Source organism: Pantherophis guttatus, chromosome 10 (assembly GCF_059756535.1).
Source record: "Pantherophis guttatus breed Tessera chromosome 10, ASM5975653v1, whole genome shotgun sequence".
NCBI lineage: Eukaryota > Metazoa > Chordata > Lepidosauria > Squamata > Colubridae > Pantherophis > Pantherophis guttatus.
In genome coordinates, this window is record NC_142072.1 from 26,901,378 (window position 1) to 26,916,649 (window position 15,272).

General features: G+C 52.8%; 1 protein-coding gene across 1 annotated transcript; it reads right to left on the reverse strand.

Annotated features, from left to right (window-relative positions):
• Positions 1–1,734: 1,734 nt before the first annotated feature.
• On the reverse strand, positions 1,735–4,229 carry POU3F1 (POU class 3 homeobox 1). Its single transcript, XM_034413729.2, has one exon. The coding sequence runs from the start codon at positions 3,358–3,360 to the stop codon at positions 2,215–2,217; it is 1,146 nt and encodes a 381-aa protein (XP_034269620.2). The 5' UTR covers positions 3,361–4,229; the 3' UTR covers positions 1,735–2,214.
• Between the last annotated feature and the right edge of the window lie 11,043 nt (positions 4,230–15,272).

Sequence of the window (15,272 nt, forward strand, 5' to 3'; positions counted from 1 at the left end):
AAGCAAACACCAAACTCGGAGAGCACCAAGGACTCCCCAGGATCTTTCTACCAAGGTTAAAGATTACTAGTGCTCCTCAGCAGTCAGCAAGGACCGGTTCCATCCTGCCTTTTTCTCCAACTTTTCACATGCAGGAAGCCCAGCTCTTTCTAACCAGATGCGTTTTTTAAAATGCAACTGAAATCCTCCACATTCTTGTTGTTTCCCTTGGCTGCTCCCTTCATGCTCTGCTGGAAAAAATACTGTCCTGGATGAGAAGATTCCCTCCCCCTCTGGCCAGTGCAAATTGACAGTCTCTTTAGCAGAGAAGAGCGGAGCGGAGCCCCCTTTCTTAGGCTGATTGCTTAATCTCTCCTTCTTCCAGCCTAGTGAATTAATTGGCTTTTAGGAACTTTCTTCCTTTGGGATCCAGAAGGACGGTGGTGCGTCTCCTGAGAGCTTGGCTTGGCTGGCCCTTCTGTGCTAGCAGAGCAAAAGGCTCCCAACTGTCTACTGGCAACTAATGGCCTAATAAAGACCCTGGTAGCTCTGAGGGGGGACCCCCAAGGTCTGGATGAAGAAGGAAAGCAGCATCCAGAACACCGTCTTAAAACTGCGCCACTTACGCACAGAACAGTTGTGATCTAAACAGCAAAAAAAAAAAAAACTTGCTCTAAAAGTGGACATTTGCAGTTGACTCCACTGTCTGCATGGCAACCACAACAATGATGGACGATGGTGAAGTTCCTCTAAGACACTCACCGCATTGCCAAAGGATGCTCCTTCCTCCCCGTCTCACAAATTCTTCAGCAGGCTGCTTGGCTTGCAGTGGAGGTGGTCAGTCTGGCCGGACTCCCCTTCCGGCTTTTTCTCTTCTCCTCGAGAGCCCAGTTCAAGAAGTCGAAGAAATAAATGAGAAAGCATCTCAGGCACCCAGCAGTGTTTAAACTAACCAAGTGCCATAAAGGGATGGAAGCATTTTTGGTCGTCCTCTTGTAATAAAAGTTGATTGCAAGCACTTAAGTGGATTAAATAAATAAATAACGAAAGCACGGAGTAAAATTGAGACGGCCATAATTCGAAAATACACTACTTAGCTATCATTCGCTGTGCTTTTGAAATAGTAATAAGAAAGAAAAAACTCTTTTGGAGCCCTAAAGCTTAACCCCTTTATCACGGCCTAACCTGAACGCTCTCCTTGAAAGGGCTTCGGGTGGAAGCGCGGCTCCCCTGTCAGGAAAAAGGCGAACGTTTTCCCGATTATTTTCACGTCTCAGGCTATTCCTTGGAGGCTTTCCACCGAAAACGGCCTCCTCTCCTAAGGCGGCCAGCGGAAGCCGATCTCGGAAGCCGAGTCCTGGACGGGGACGGATGGACGGCGGCTGTCCAGCAGGATATCCCGGGGCCAACTTGCCATTCCCCGCACCTCCCTTTCCCGTTTGAACGGCAGGGGAAGAAGGGACTAGCCCGAGAGGGGAGCTTCGAGCGCAAGCCGGAGAACGGCGACTCTCCCGGCTGAGCGGCGGGGGATTCGGGGCCGAATTGAGAGCACGGCCCTAAGGGCGGGCTTTACACGGCCGCCCGGGGACCGCCCGGTCTTGCACGGGCCGCGGCAGCCCAGCGGCGGGAACAAAAGGAAGCCCGGCGGGCGAAGTAGGGCTCCGCCGCGCCCCTTCCCCGGTCCCACCGTGAACCTGCCCTGCGCCCCCCCCCGGCTTTCTCGGTCGGTGGTTCACAACAAAGACAAGAGGCGGGTTCCGGATAAATGTTTTATGCGAGTAATAAAATAATTGATTGTAACATAAATAAGGGAGAAGACAACGGCTTCAACCGCTTGCTGGGCGCGGAGCCCCTCCGAGGGCGCTGGCCACCAGTCCGCTTCGGAAAGCCTCCGGGGACCCGCTCGGCTGAGGGAGGCGGTCTGCACCCCCGGGCCTGGAAGCGCCGCCTCGGTCCTCCGGGCGAGGGAGACAGGCACAGCCCGGAGGCGTCCTCAAGGAAGCGGGGCCCTCCGCGCTTGGCTCGGCCGGGGCTTTTCCGAGGGGGTCAATAAATATGGAGTTTCAATTAGAGCCGAGTGGCGGCGGGAAGGCCCCGGGCTCCGGGCCGAAGGCGGCTCTCCTAGCTCCGAGGCTCCCCGCCGTCCCCGATGCCCAAGGCGTCGGCCGCGCACGAGTCCTGCCGCCAGTCCCAGCCAGACCAGCCGGCTGCCCAGCCGCCGGCGCCGCTCTTCAGTCATTGCACCGGGCTCCGGAGCGTGTGGTGCAGCGGCGGGGAGGCCTCGCCCTGCGAGTAAGCGTCCTCCATGGCGGGCGGGTGCGGGCCCCCGGCCGGCGTCATGCGCTTCTCCTTCTGCCGCCGGTTGCAGAACCAGACGCGCACCACCTCCTTCTCCAGCTGCAGCGAGTCCGCCAGCGCCGTGATCTCGTGGGCCGAGGGCTTGGGGCAGCGGAGGAAGTGGCTCTCCAGCGCGCCTTTCACGCCCACCTCGATGGAGGTGCGCTTCTTGCGCTTGCGGCCCTGCGCCGCGATCTTGTCTAGGCTGGCCGGGCTGCCGCTGCCCGAGTCGGTCTCCTCCAGCCACTTGTTGAGCAGCGGCTTCAGCTTGCACATGTTCTTGAAGCTCAGCTGCAGCGCCTCGAAGCGGCAGATGGTGGTCTGCGAGAAGACGTTGCCGTACAGGGTGCCCAGCGCCAGCCCCACGTCCGCCTGCGTGAAGCCCAGCTTAATCCGGCGCTGCTTGAACTGCTTGGCGAACTGCTCCAGGTCGTCGGAGCTGGGCGCGTCCTCGTCGGAGGGCGGCTCGGGCCCCGCGTGGCCCAGCGGCGTCGGGGAGCCCTCCAGGTGGGCCTCGGACCCCTCGTCGTGGCCGTGCGGCAGGTGGAGGGCGGGCGGCTGCGGGCCCAGCATCCCGTTGAGCCCCGGGTACGCCGCCTGCGAGTAGAGCAGAGGCTGCGGGCCGCCAGCCGTCGGGGACATGGCGGCGGGGCAGCCGCCCAGGTGATGCGTCGGGCCGGCCTGGCCCCAGTGAGCCCCGCCGCCTCCCGTCGCCTGCTGGTGCACCAGGTGGGAGCGCGAGTGGAAGCCGCCGCCGCCGCCGCCGCCGCCGTCCAAGTCTCCGCGCGGCCCGCCGCCGGCCTTGGCGTGGTCCAGGTGGGTCCCGCCGCCGCCCCAGTCCCCCGTGGCGCCCGGCAGCCACTGGTGGTGCGGGAGGGTCCCCATGGGGTGGCCCGGGGTGGCGGCCAGCCCCTGCAGGTACTCGTGGTGCATCATCTTCTGGACCTCGCGGTAGGTGGGACCCTGGTGCAGCCGCTCGGTCTCCGGCGCCGACATGGGCAGGAGCGAGGCGCCGCGCGGCAAATACTGCGCCGTGGTGGCCATCGCCGCTCGGGTCGCGCACGGGAGGTGGCTGGGCCGCGCTCCGCTCTGCGGCTCTCACTGGGACCCCCTCGGCGGCGGGGCGCGCTTTAGAGCCCCGCTCGGCCCAGCGCGCGGCCACTCCCCCCCGCGCGCCCCATTGGCTCCGTCGCGCGCGAGTGGCAGGCAGTCCCGCAGCCCCATAGGGCGCCCAGCGAGGGACCCGCCCCCGCCCCGTCCAGGACCGGCGGCCCGGGATTCGCGCGGGGCGGGCGGGGCTTCTTCCGTGGGGCTCCGGCGCTCGGCGCGTGGGCGGAAGGGGAGAAGCGCGCCCGCAGCCGCTGCAGGAGACGGCAGGGCGCAAGCGGACTTTGGCCGTGGCTGGGCCCTGCGTGGCCCTCGTCGTCTTCGCTACTCCAATGCGGGGAACCGGGAGCGACCCAGGTGAGCCCATCGGCGGCAAAGCGAGGACTCCGGGCCTCAGGAGGAGCCGCGCCCCGAACTCTTTATGGGGAGCCGTAGAAGTTGCGCGCCCGGCGAGGTCCTCCTTTTCCCGAAGGCTGCGTTGCGCGCTCGGCCCACTCCCGAGCCAAATCGCGGGAGCGCGAAGCCGCTTTGGGAGCAGCACCGCCGCCGGCTCCACTTCCCCGCACACGCATTTTCCCCAGTCGCCCTTTGACGCCTCCCCGGCCGCTGCAGCCTCGTCGCTGAGGCCAAGGGAGCCCGAGCATCGCGGGACCAGGGCTGCCTTCTGCTCAGCGGCTTCGTCCCCGGCCCGGGCTCCTCTTCGGCTTCTGGCCGGCGGTTGGCGCCTGCCCCTATTCGGACGACCGCGGTCCCTTCTCGGGTTTTCCGATTCCGCCGGATCGGCGAGCTGAGTTTACTCGGTCTCTTCCTCTGGAAGTCTCTCCCGGCAGGGCGGGGAGGCGGGAGGTCCAAACGCCCCGCCGAATTTCTTGACAATGATAACAATCTGTGGAACGGGAATTGCCTCCAGGAGTTGTGGGGCTCCGTCACTGGAGGGTTTCAAGAAGAAGCAGCCATTTCTCCGGAATGGTCTGGGGTCTCCTGCTCGAGCAGAGGGTTGGACTAGATGACCTCCACGGTCCCTTCCAACCGTGTTATTCTATCTTCTCCCAGCGTCCCCCCGAGAATTGGCGGCGGCGCACGCAGAGCCTTCCCCGACGGACGAAGTGGGCTTCGCCTCTTTAGTGGCGGGGGGGGGGTCTCCGGGAGGAAACCTTTGGGACAACTCTCAGCGCTCGGGGACAATCCGAACTGCCTCTCGGAGCAGCTGCCGGTGCTCGATGCCGCCGCCACCGCGGGCGTTGTTGGTGCGCAAAGGGCTCCTCGGGCAGCGAGAAAAGCCCCCACCCTCTTTTCCTGGCCTTTAGCCACCGGATGACCCTCCCCACCCCGCCACCAGCCGCGAGGGGCGATGAGTGTGGGATTCCCCCGTTCCCGCCCACCCCCTCCCTCCCCCGGGCTCGGCGGCGCTTGCGGCTGTCGGCCGGCGGCGTTTCTGGACCGCTGACGAGCAGGGATTCCTCTGGCCGCTCCGAGGCCTGGCCAACGGGGAAAACTTTCCGCGGCCGACGTGAGACGGGCTGCTGGAGCCCCCGGCCTCGGCAGAAGCGCAGCGGCGGCGGTCGCTGACCGTCCCGCACCCGGCCGAGTCTCCCGGAACCCGCGAACCAACCGGCTTTGGCCTCACTGCCCCGCGTGGAAAGCTCCGCTCCGCTTGCTCCGGGGATGCTGCCGCCAAGGGAGTTGCTGCCCGTCCGCCTTCCTCCCGCCGGGCGCCAGCTCCGCGCAGAGGCTCCCGGCCACGCTCGCTGAGGCGAGCTTGAACAGCTCCAGGCCCCCGAAGCCTGGGCGGGCTTTGCCCTTGTTGCAGAACAGCTCCGTCCCCGCTCCGGTCCTTCAGAAGGGCTAAAGATTGTTCATTCCCCGGGAAAGGGGTTAGAAGTGCCCGGTTTGGACTGCAGGATGACGGTCTCCGATTTAAGCGATGGGGTTTTCAGCGCCCCCTCCCCGCGCTTGTGGTTTATTTATTTATTTATTTATTGGATTTATATGCCGCCCTTCTCCCGAAGGACTCAGGGCGGCTCACAACAATAAGAAACAGAAAATACAAAAGTTAAAAGGCAAATTAAAACAGAGTATCCAATAAATAAAGTTAAACGTGGGAATACCCAGCGTGCTGCTTGGTCGGTAGGTTTGAGACCTTCTTCGTGTCAAAGCTAAGATTTAAAGATTATATTTTATCCATTTATCTATTTGTTGCAATTCTTTATAATCCTTCCTTACAATCATTGGTACACAAAAAGCAAGTTATGATGTTGGTAGACAAGGCGTGTGTGTGTGTGGGGGTGGGTGGGGGTGGGGGGAGGCAACATCAGGGTTAAAGGGCACAGAGAGTCAGTACCCCCGACCCCCTTCCTCTCCCTCCCTTGCAGTCTTCTTTAGCATCCCCACACTGACATTTCATCCTCCTGCTTCCGCTTATCTCCAGTGCATGAAGGTAACATCCCTACAAGTTGGATTTTAAGTTTGGTTCTCTGGGAGTCCATGAAACTTTCCCTACTGGGGCCCCATTGGTGGATGCCATGCCTGCTTCCCAGTGACCGAGGTAGGGAGGGGCAGCTCAGCCAGAATGGAGCCTCATCCGCCACAGGCCTGTCAGCCCCCCCTCGCAGTTCCTAGGAAGAGGTGCAATTCCACCCCCAGAGGAGTTGGCATGGAGGGCAGTCCACTTCATGTCCACTGTTTTGTGCTGGCTCACATGGAAAGACCCACTCCAAGGATTATCCCAGCAAGTCAGCCTTTGCATGCAGCAATACCTAGTAAATAATGAATTTGTCAATGAATTTTAATAAGGATAAAAGTAATGTCCAGAAAGTCTCTCTCTCTCTCTCTCTCCCCCTCCCCCCCCCCGTGTGTGTTGGGGTGAATCCTACCAGGCAGCACAACACAGTCCCGGATGGGATTGCGTGTCCCTCTGCGCAGATGGGCAGTCCTGGCTCGCCTGGCAAACTCGGGCAGAGCGGCTGTGCCCCTGGTGCCCTCAGTTAAACTTGTCATCTTGTGCCTTCTCTGTTGCAAGTGCTCTGTGCCTGTTCTCTTGGGGCCTGGAAGAGGGAGCTCTGTTCCCTGTCATGGAGCCCCTCTTTTGACTGTTAGGTCTGTTTTGTCTCGGCTGATATGTTTTTTAATAGCTTTAATTCTATATTTGATATGTGGCAAGCCATCCACAATCATTGGGAGTAGGTGACTGTAATAAAGCTAAATCAGAAGGAATTTATAGGTGCCAAATCCAGTCTAAACATCTGTCTGACAACTATAACAACTGATATAAACTGAATGAACTGATAAACTCTTGGTAGATACACAACAGATTTAACTGTGGTTGAAAAAAAGAAAAGGTGGATAATTAAGGTGGCAATGCCAGGGGATGGTAGGATAGAAGACAAAAGAATTGGAGAAAGTCACAAAGTATCAAGATTGAAATTGAAGTTGTAAATTTATGGTGTAAACTGACTGTGGTGGTCCCAGTGGTTACTATTAACATTCTGGGTGCCATACTGAAAAGGTCTTGGATGGTGTTTTAAAAATCTGTATCCTGACAGCGTTTCCATTTGTCAATTGCAAGAGACCACATTGCTTAATTGTGCTGATACATTAGGTCCGGGATGGCGAACCTATGGCACACGTGCCACAGGTGGCACGCGGAGCCATATTGGTGGGCACACGAGCGTTGCCCTAGCTCAGGTCCAGCATGCATGTGTGCGCTGGCCAGCTGATTTTCGGGCCTTCTTGGGCCCATCGGCAAACGGGCTGTTTCTGGTCTCCAGAGGGCCTCTGCGGGGGGTGGGGTAGGCTGTTTTCATCCTCCCCAGGCTCCTAGAAAGCCTCTGGAGCCTGGGGAGGGCGAAAAACAGGCCTACTGGGTCAACCGTGCCATCACATGCCAAAAGTGGGAGGAGCACGGGGGGTGGGTTGCACGTGCATGCGGGGGGGGGGCGGTGCATAGAATTATGGGTGTGGGCACGCACGCGCGCAACCACCCTGCACTCCCCTTGCTTTTGGCACGCGATGGCAAAAAGGTTACCCATCACTGCATTAGGTCATCCTAGATTCTTGGAAAGAGCTAGTAGACATGCATGAAGGCCAACAGCAGCTCAAAAATCCACAGCTGTGAATTCACATTGTTGTGAACAACCACTGGAACCCCATTGGCATTGAGAAATTCCCATCCATCAATTGGAAAAAGGCACATTTATTCAGAACAGCTTACATTTTGTGATGGCACCCTTCGTGGAACATCAGGTCCTTGGGAAGTGGATAAAAATGCCAAATCCAGCCTAAACATCTGGGTGATTGTGTAACAAACTCTAATATGTGTTCTTCTTTGCTTTTTAACTGCCTTGTGCCTACTGGGGGAAAAAACCAACCAGCTTGATTCTTATGCCTTGTCCTGGCTTTTGATCTCCTCTGTGTTTTGCAGATAGCCTGTGTTGTAGTCTGCAGAAGAGAGGAAGGAGGCACAGCCAACCTCATTCTGGCGGGGCTAAAACTGGGGATCACACCGTCCTGGTGACGTCGTAAGTACTTGGTGAGATCTTTTTTATTTTATTTTATTTTTTTTATTTGATTTATATGCCGCCCTTCTCCGGAGACTTAGGGCGGCTTACAATGTGCTCAGCAATAGCCTTCATCCTTTTGTATATTTTATACAAAGTCAGCTTATTGCCCCCACAATTGGGTCCTCAATTTACCTACCTTAGAAAGGATGGAAGGCTGAGTCAACCTTGAGCCTTGGCGAGATTCGAACCTGCAGTAATTGCAGGCAGCTGGTCTTAATAACCAGCTTAATAACAGGGTGCCTTAGACCACTGTACTACCAAGGCTCTTGGTCTTTGAAAGGGAGGGAACATCTAACTCCAAAACATCCCCACTGAAGAAAAAAAAGTGTGCACAGTGTGTGGAATATTTCAAAGTGCTTCTTTGGGGCTTTGTGAGTTTGTTTTCAGGGTAAAGAAGCAAGTTTTAAGCCCTCCCATCAACTTCAGTCTGGGCATAGGAAGAGCAGAATTTACTTTGACATTTGGAAATTACATTTAAACTCTGGAAGATAGATTCAGAAGGATCTTGACAGACTTGAGCATTGGGCCCTATTCAGGGTGAAATCCAGCAGGTTCTAACAGGTTCTGGAGAACTGGTAGTGGAAATTTTGAGTAATTCGGAAAACTGGTAAATACCACCTCTGGCTGACCCCAGAGTGGGGTGGGAATGGAGATTTTGCAATATCTTTCCCCCAGGAGTGGGGTGGGAATGGAGATTTTGCAGTATCCTTCCCCTGCCTCACCCACCAAGCCATGCCCACAGAATGGGTAGTAAAAAAATTTGGATTTCACCACTGGACCTATTCAACAAATTGCAATTGAGTGGTGAGGAAGGTAAGGTTTTACACTTAGGCAAACAAAATCAAATGTACAGGTATAGAATAGAGAGTACCTGGCTCAACAGTGGTGACCATGAGAGGGATCTAGGTGTCCTACCTAGAGGATCATCATCTACATATGAGCCAGCCGTGTGCTGCAGCTGCCAAAAAAGCCAGTGGAGTCCTAGGCTGCATTAACAGAGGGACAGCATCAAGATCATGGGAAGTGATAGTGCCACGTTATACTGCACTCGTGAGGCCATACTGCGTCCACTTCTGGTTGCCAAGATATTTAAAAAAATGCTGTGACCCTAAGAAAAGTGCAGAGAAGAGCAACAAAGTTGAAAAGGGTCTGGAGGCTCAACCGAATGACTAATGGCTAAGGGAACTAGGTATGTCTAGCCTATCCTAGAGGAGGGTTAGGAGGGAGGAGATGATAACTGTCCTCTGGTACTTGAGGAGCTGTCACAGAGAAGAGGGGTTCTCTAAAGCACCTGAGGGTAGAACAAGAAGCAATGAATGGAAGCTTGTTAAAGGGAGATCCAACCTAAAACTAAGGAGAAATTTCCTGACCCGTGAGAACGATTTATCAGTGGAGCAGCCTGCCTTCTGGATTAGTAGCTGCTCCATTGTGGCAGGTATTCAAGAAAAGATTAGGACATTCATTTGTCTGGGATAGTATAAGGACTCCTGCTTGGGCAGGGGGTTTGACTCAGGGGTGAAATCTATTTACCTTCCCTACCGGTTCAGAAGTGCGTTACATGCGATTTTGGACCCTCTGCACATGCGCAAAGCAGTGGTGGGTTCCAACCGGTGTTACTACTGGTTCTCTTCGCGCACACGCTTTGTGCGTGATCGCAAACTTGCGCTCTGCACAAGAGCGTTGGGTTTCTGGCCAGCTGAGGTGCGGCAATCCATTCTGCCGCGCCTATCAGCTGGGCTAAAAACCAAGAAATAAAGGTAGGAATACAGCAGGGGTGGGCAGGAGAGCCCAGCTCTTAGTCACAGAGAACTGGTTTGTTGACGTCACATCATCACCAACTACTGGATCAGCCGAACCAGGCCGAACCAGAAGCAACCCACCACTGGCGCAAAGCCTTCTGCACGTGCACAGAGGGTAAAAAACAGGTTACTTCCTGGTTAAAATCAGGAAATAATGATGTCCGGGTGGGTGGGCGGAGCCACCGCTACCAGTTTGCCTGAACCAGTGCGAACTGGTAGCATTTCACCCAGTGGTGAAATCCAAATGTTTTTTACTACCGGTTCTGTGGGCGTGGCTTGGTGGGCGTGGTATGGCTTGATGGGCGTGGTGTGGCTTGGTGGGCGTGGTGTGGCTTGATGGGCGTGGCTTGATGGGCATGGCAGGGGAAGGATACTGCAAAATCCCCATTCCCACCCCACTCCAGGGGAAGGATATTGCAAAATCTCCATTCCATTCCCACTCTGGGGCCAGCCAGAGGTGTTATTTGCCGGTTCTCCAAACTACTCAAAATTTCCGCTACCGGTTCTCCAGAACCTGCTGGATTTCACCCCTGATTTCACCTCTGGTTTGTCTAGAAGTCCTCTTAGGTCCCTTCCAGCCCTAGGTTGAAAAGTGTTCAGGGCAGGACCTGCAAAAGATGCCCTCTTTGAGGCCTATAAGGGAAAAGGGTAGATTATCCAAGAGCCAAGCTGCCTTTCTTGCTGTTTCTCAAATGTTTTTTTATTTTAGGCTCTTTTAACTGGAAGATGCTCAGATAGGGTGGGAAAAGTGGGGCAGAAATAGCAGCCAGAAGAAGCTGCAGCAGGAACCTCCCTGGGCTGGTGATGTGCTGAATGAAGCCCCCCTCCCCTTACAATCCAAGGGTAGCTCTTCTGCAGAGGCTCCAAAGCAATTCAGCAGAGGCAGGAGAGGATTGGATGGCTGTGTTTGGGGCTGAACCGCCTGGATAGATGATGCTTTTGCCCCCTCCTGGAGAAGGGGCTTTAGTCGTGGCTTCCTTGGGCTTCTTCGTGAACAAGGGATCCTGGCAGGCCTTTGCTCTGCCTTCTCACAGAGATCCGAGTGCAGCAGCTGCAGTAACCTATGTCTGCCTAACCTATGTCTTCATATGTGGGATTCCTAAACAAGCCAGGCTATCTGTTAATACGATGGCCTGGTTCACCGAATGTGCTACAGCCATTGCCGACTTCCCATAAGATACTGAACCTGAAACTAACCATCCTATTTTGGCCTACATACCATTTCAGACAAGTGACTGTCCAGTCTCTTCTTAAAAACTTCCAGCGATGAAGCACCCACAACTTCTGGAGGCAACTTCTGTTCCATTGGTTCATTGTCCTCACTGTTAGGAAGTTTCTCCTTCATTCCAGGTTGCTTCTCTCCTTGATTAGTTTCCGTCCATTGTTTCTTGTCTTGCGTGGTTTCTTGTCTTCTCGTGGTTTGTAGAATAAGTTAACCCCCTCCTCTTTGTGGATCTGAGCCTGGAAAAGTATCTCTTCCTGGTAGATTGAATCTAAAATTACGCACATGTGCATGTATGTACACACCCACACACCCACACTATTTCACACTACTATGATGGCAATCACTTACTCCACTAAGATCTTTTTTCCCCAAGCGAATGATCCTTGCACATTTGATTTCTGTTTCCTAATTAAAGAATTTTGCATTTATCTCCTTTAAATTTTTTAATTAATTAAATTCATTCTGATTGTTGTTGTTGTCGTTAGTTGACTTAATGTATCAGAAGGCAGATTCCAATTGGATGTTTGAAAAATATTCGTAAGAGTAAGAGCAGTCTGAGAGGGGGAATGCTTTTCAGAGAAGGGCTGGTCCCCTTCATCAGATGCTAGACTTCTGTTTGGGTTCCTGCCTGGAACAGATTATTGGACTTGGGGCACCGAGGATTCCACCATGACTGGTAGCAGTACACCAGCCATAAGTTATGCCGCTTAAAGGAAGACCCTAATCCAATTAGGTCCTAATTTCAGTGGCTAGGGTTTAGCCTGCACCTCATTTTACCATAAAATTGTAGCATAATTAAATTATCAAAGCTTCCTTGGTTAATAGCTTGGTTTGAAGTTATTCCTTCATAAATTAATATTTTTCTATTGTATATTCTACTCTGAACCCTGAAACTAAACGGAGTTTGGCCTGGCCACTGTTTCTTCATCAGAATCCCTGGGTTGTAGATTAGTTGGCCAATCTGAGCAATGCATCCTGGAAGTAGAGTGGGAAGTCTTTCCATACTGTAGCCTTGAACGTGTCCATCAAGCCACCAATGCTTGAGCTTAACTCGAAGAAAACCTCCTTCTGTAAGTGGGGCAGCTATCGCTGTTTTATTTCTCCTCATCACATCATTACTGTGCTTTGGGCACTGTGTGGGCTCTAGACCAGCATAGCCTGTTCTTTTATCTTGGTCCTGTGTTAAAAACATTCATGGAGAAGTTAGGGAAGCCGAAGATAAGAACAGGTTTGCCTGTAGATAGATCTGTAGTAGGAGTTCCATCGGCGCCCACTTGTGTTCTGCTGGTACTTGTTTAAGTGACTAGTAAGAGACACTTCTCAGTTGCTCAGCTTTTGGTCCTCCAAAGAAGAATGAACATGACAATGGTGCTTGAATGTCTCATCATTTGGCGTGTTGCTCCGCTATTGATGGGCTGATCATCAATAGCAGAGCAACACGCCAAATGATGAGATGCTGATCATCCGCGGCAGAACTACATTTAAAAAGACATCAATTAATGTGTGTTTTGCAATCTCTGACACTTTCCATCAGAGGCCGGGGATCTTTCATGATGCGGCTGGAGAAGCAGCACAGGAGCCTTTGTCAGCGGCCAAGTCCTTATCCAGCAAGTCCACTTTGCTATGTCTCCCAAAGTTGTGTGTTGCAAGCGCCTCCTTGGCCGACGTCCAGCACTCCCTAAACCCGTCTTGCTGGAGCCACAATCTGCTCCACAACTTGTCTTGCTCAGGTTGCATTTCACCAACTCCCACTTTTGTCAACGAGGCCCTGAGGATGATTTCTTCCAGCCTAGACTCGCCCACAACGAGTTGCTTGGCTGCTCTTGCTGCAATTTTGTGAGAAGCAGTTTTCCTTGGTGGTGGCGGTGGCTGGCTGAGAGCCAGTTCCAATCCGGTGGGCAGAGAACAAGATTTGCATCATTTTCATCTGGGAAAGTGAGAGGCCTGCCACCCTGCCCCACGCAGTCCTGGGCCTCTGGGGATCAAGAGGAAGCCACATCTCTGGACCAGGCCAGAACAGGCAGCTGCCACCTTTCTTGCCTCCAGCCAGTGTTCCTTTGCATTCTGAAGGTAGAGCATTGCGGGGGTAGGGTTGAGGGAACAGCACACTTCCGATGAAAATAGCAGAAAATTAAAACAAAACAAATGGCTGCAGAGTGCAGGATTGAACATACGTAAACTGAAGTAATTTCTGTCCTATAGAAATGGAGCCTTTGTTACTTTGAAGTCTGTCTTTGAGGTCCTCACAAGATGGACTTGAGAAATCTGGCTAGCATCATGAATGTAAAACAGCCTATTTGGGGGGCTGAAGGCTGTAGTTGGCCATCGAGCAGAGTGACAGACCACATGCCAGAAAATGGGGCAAGGCCAGGACAGAGAGATAGTGTGTGTGTGTGTGGGGGGGGGGGGGGGGAGAGCAGGCAGAAGCACGACTGCAGTCGTATCCAGCCAATCAATTGATTAGACATGGATCATGCCCTTTTTTGGGGGGACTTGAGGGCTATATCTAATATTCCAGGTATTTAAGCAGATAGTACAGCTCGAAAGCTATTTGGAGTCATCCACATCAAATGTGATCTGGCAAAGACAGTTTAGAATACAGACCTTCTTTCTAAGTCTATTTGGGAGCCTTCTCCCTGCAGTTCATCTTGCAAGTCTTGACAAGTCCCCCTCGACTTACCATCTTAGGTGGGCCAGGAACATTTCGTTTTCTTTGCTTTCCTACCAGAATGGTAAGCTACAATAATTTTTATGCTCCTCTCTGTGTTTTCTTCTCAGAGGACAAAAGATGCCATCCACATTCACCTCTCGCTTACAGTCAGAACATTTCTCCTTATGTGCTCAATACCTATTGAGTCTTGTTTGTAATTAGCAACTAAGCCCATTGGTTTAAAGCTGGTTCTTAAGGGGATTTGAGAGAGGGCCATCCAGAATGAAATAGAAAAACAAAAACAAAAAACCCCCCATAGAGTTATAGGAGAAATTTCCTGACAGTGAGAACAATAAATCAGTAGAACATCTTGTCTCAAAAAATTGTGGGTGTCCATCACTGGAGGTTTTTAAGAAGAGATTGGACAGTCCTTTTTCTGGAATGGTATAGAGCATGGGTGTCAAACTCGCCAGGTCAGATTGCCGTCAGGTGACGTTTCATGACGTTTTCCCCCTTCGCGGAGCTGGGGTGGGTGTCGCCTGCGCGTGACACATCCGGCCCACGGGCCACCAGTTTGACAACCTTGGTATGGAGTCTCCTGCTTGAGCAGGGGGTTAGACTACAAGACCTTCAAGGTCTTGTCATTCTATATTCTAAGATAAGTGGTGGGAAGGAAAGAGTTAAACGGTATAAAAGCTTTCATGTTTCAGATTTCTGAAATGGTGTCAAATGACTGCAGAGCAGAAGGAGAAAAGGGGGAATCGCCTGAAAGGAAGAAGGATCCTGAAGGGCAGAGTTTGGAGCACAAGGCAGACGGCCTTTTCCCAGCATCCCTTTCTCTAGATATGTACTCTAAATGATGCCGTTGCCCAGAGTCCTGCACAAGGGTGAAGCCAGCTCTTCATAAACAGAGGTGTGGACTGTTTCCTCTTTCTTGGCAGCCCACTTCCAAGGCATACGTGGTATAAAGGAGGTGGCAGCTTCCAGCTGATCTCTGTGACCAGCACCTGAGCAAGAGCTGCACCTGGTCTGTGTGGATGGGAGACAATTTAGAGAGGAATCCCAGGGCTGTAGCCAGTGTGGGGAAAGTGAGAAATCTTTCAGAAGAAGACAATGGTTCAGCCCACTACTAAAAGAACAGCCAGGCCTGCCGTGGCTTCCTTTGAAGCCATGAAATCTTGGGAAACTAGAAAATCTCTAGTTCCATGGGTTACGAAATGCAGGTGGGGGTTTGTGGATTTCAGTAATGTTTCAGGACTGGGAATGTCCTTACTAACTATGTTTGCTTCTCATGAAGAAAGAAAACCGTAAATCATCAACTCTATACACATCCTAAACAGGAGCATAAATATATGCATTTATAAGGGATTCAAAGAAAAGAACACAATTTATATTAGTAAGTTTCATTGACCATATATCTTATAAACATATTTTATAAATCACAGAAACAAATGAATACCAAATTCAAGTTTATCTCTGTTTACAAGGCCATGAAAACAACACTGGGTATATATAAGAGTTACCTTTGGTAAGATGAGTGGCGTACAAGTTTAATAAATAAATACATTAAATTATCTCCCCCAAAATCAAGAAATCATATTGTTTTCTATAACTTA

Excerpts from the sequence above, each read along its gene's own strand:
- POU3F1 (XM_034413729.2), bottom strand. The coding sequence starts at position 3,360 with ATGGCCACCACGGCGCAGTATTTGCCGCGCGGCGCCTCGCTCCTGCCC.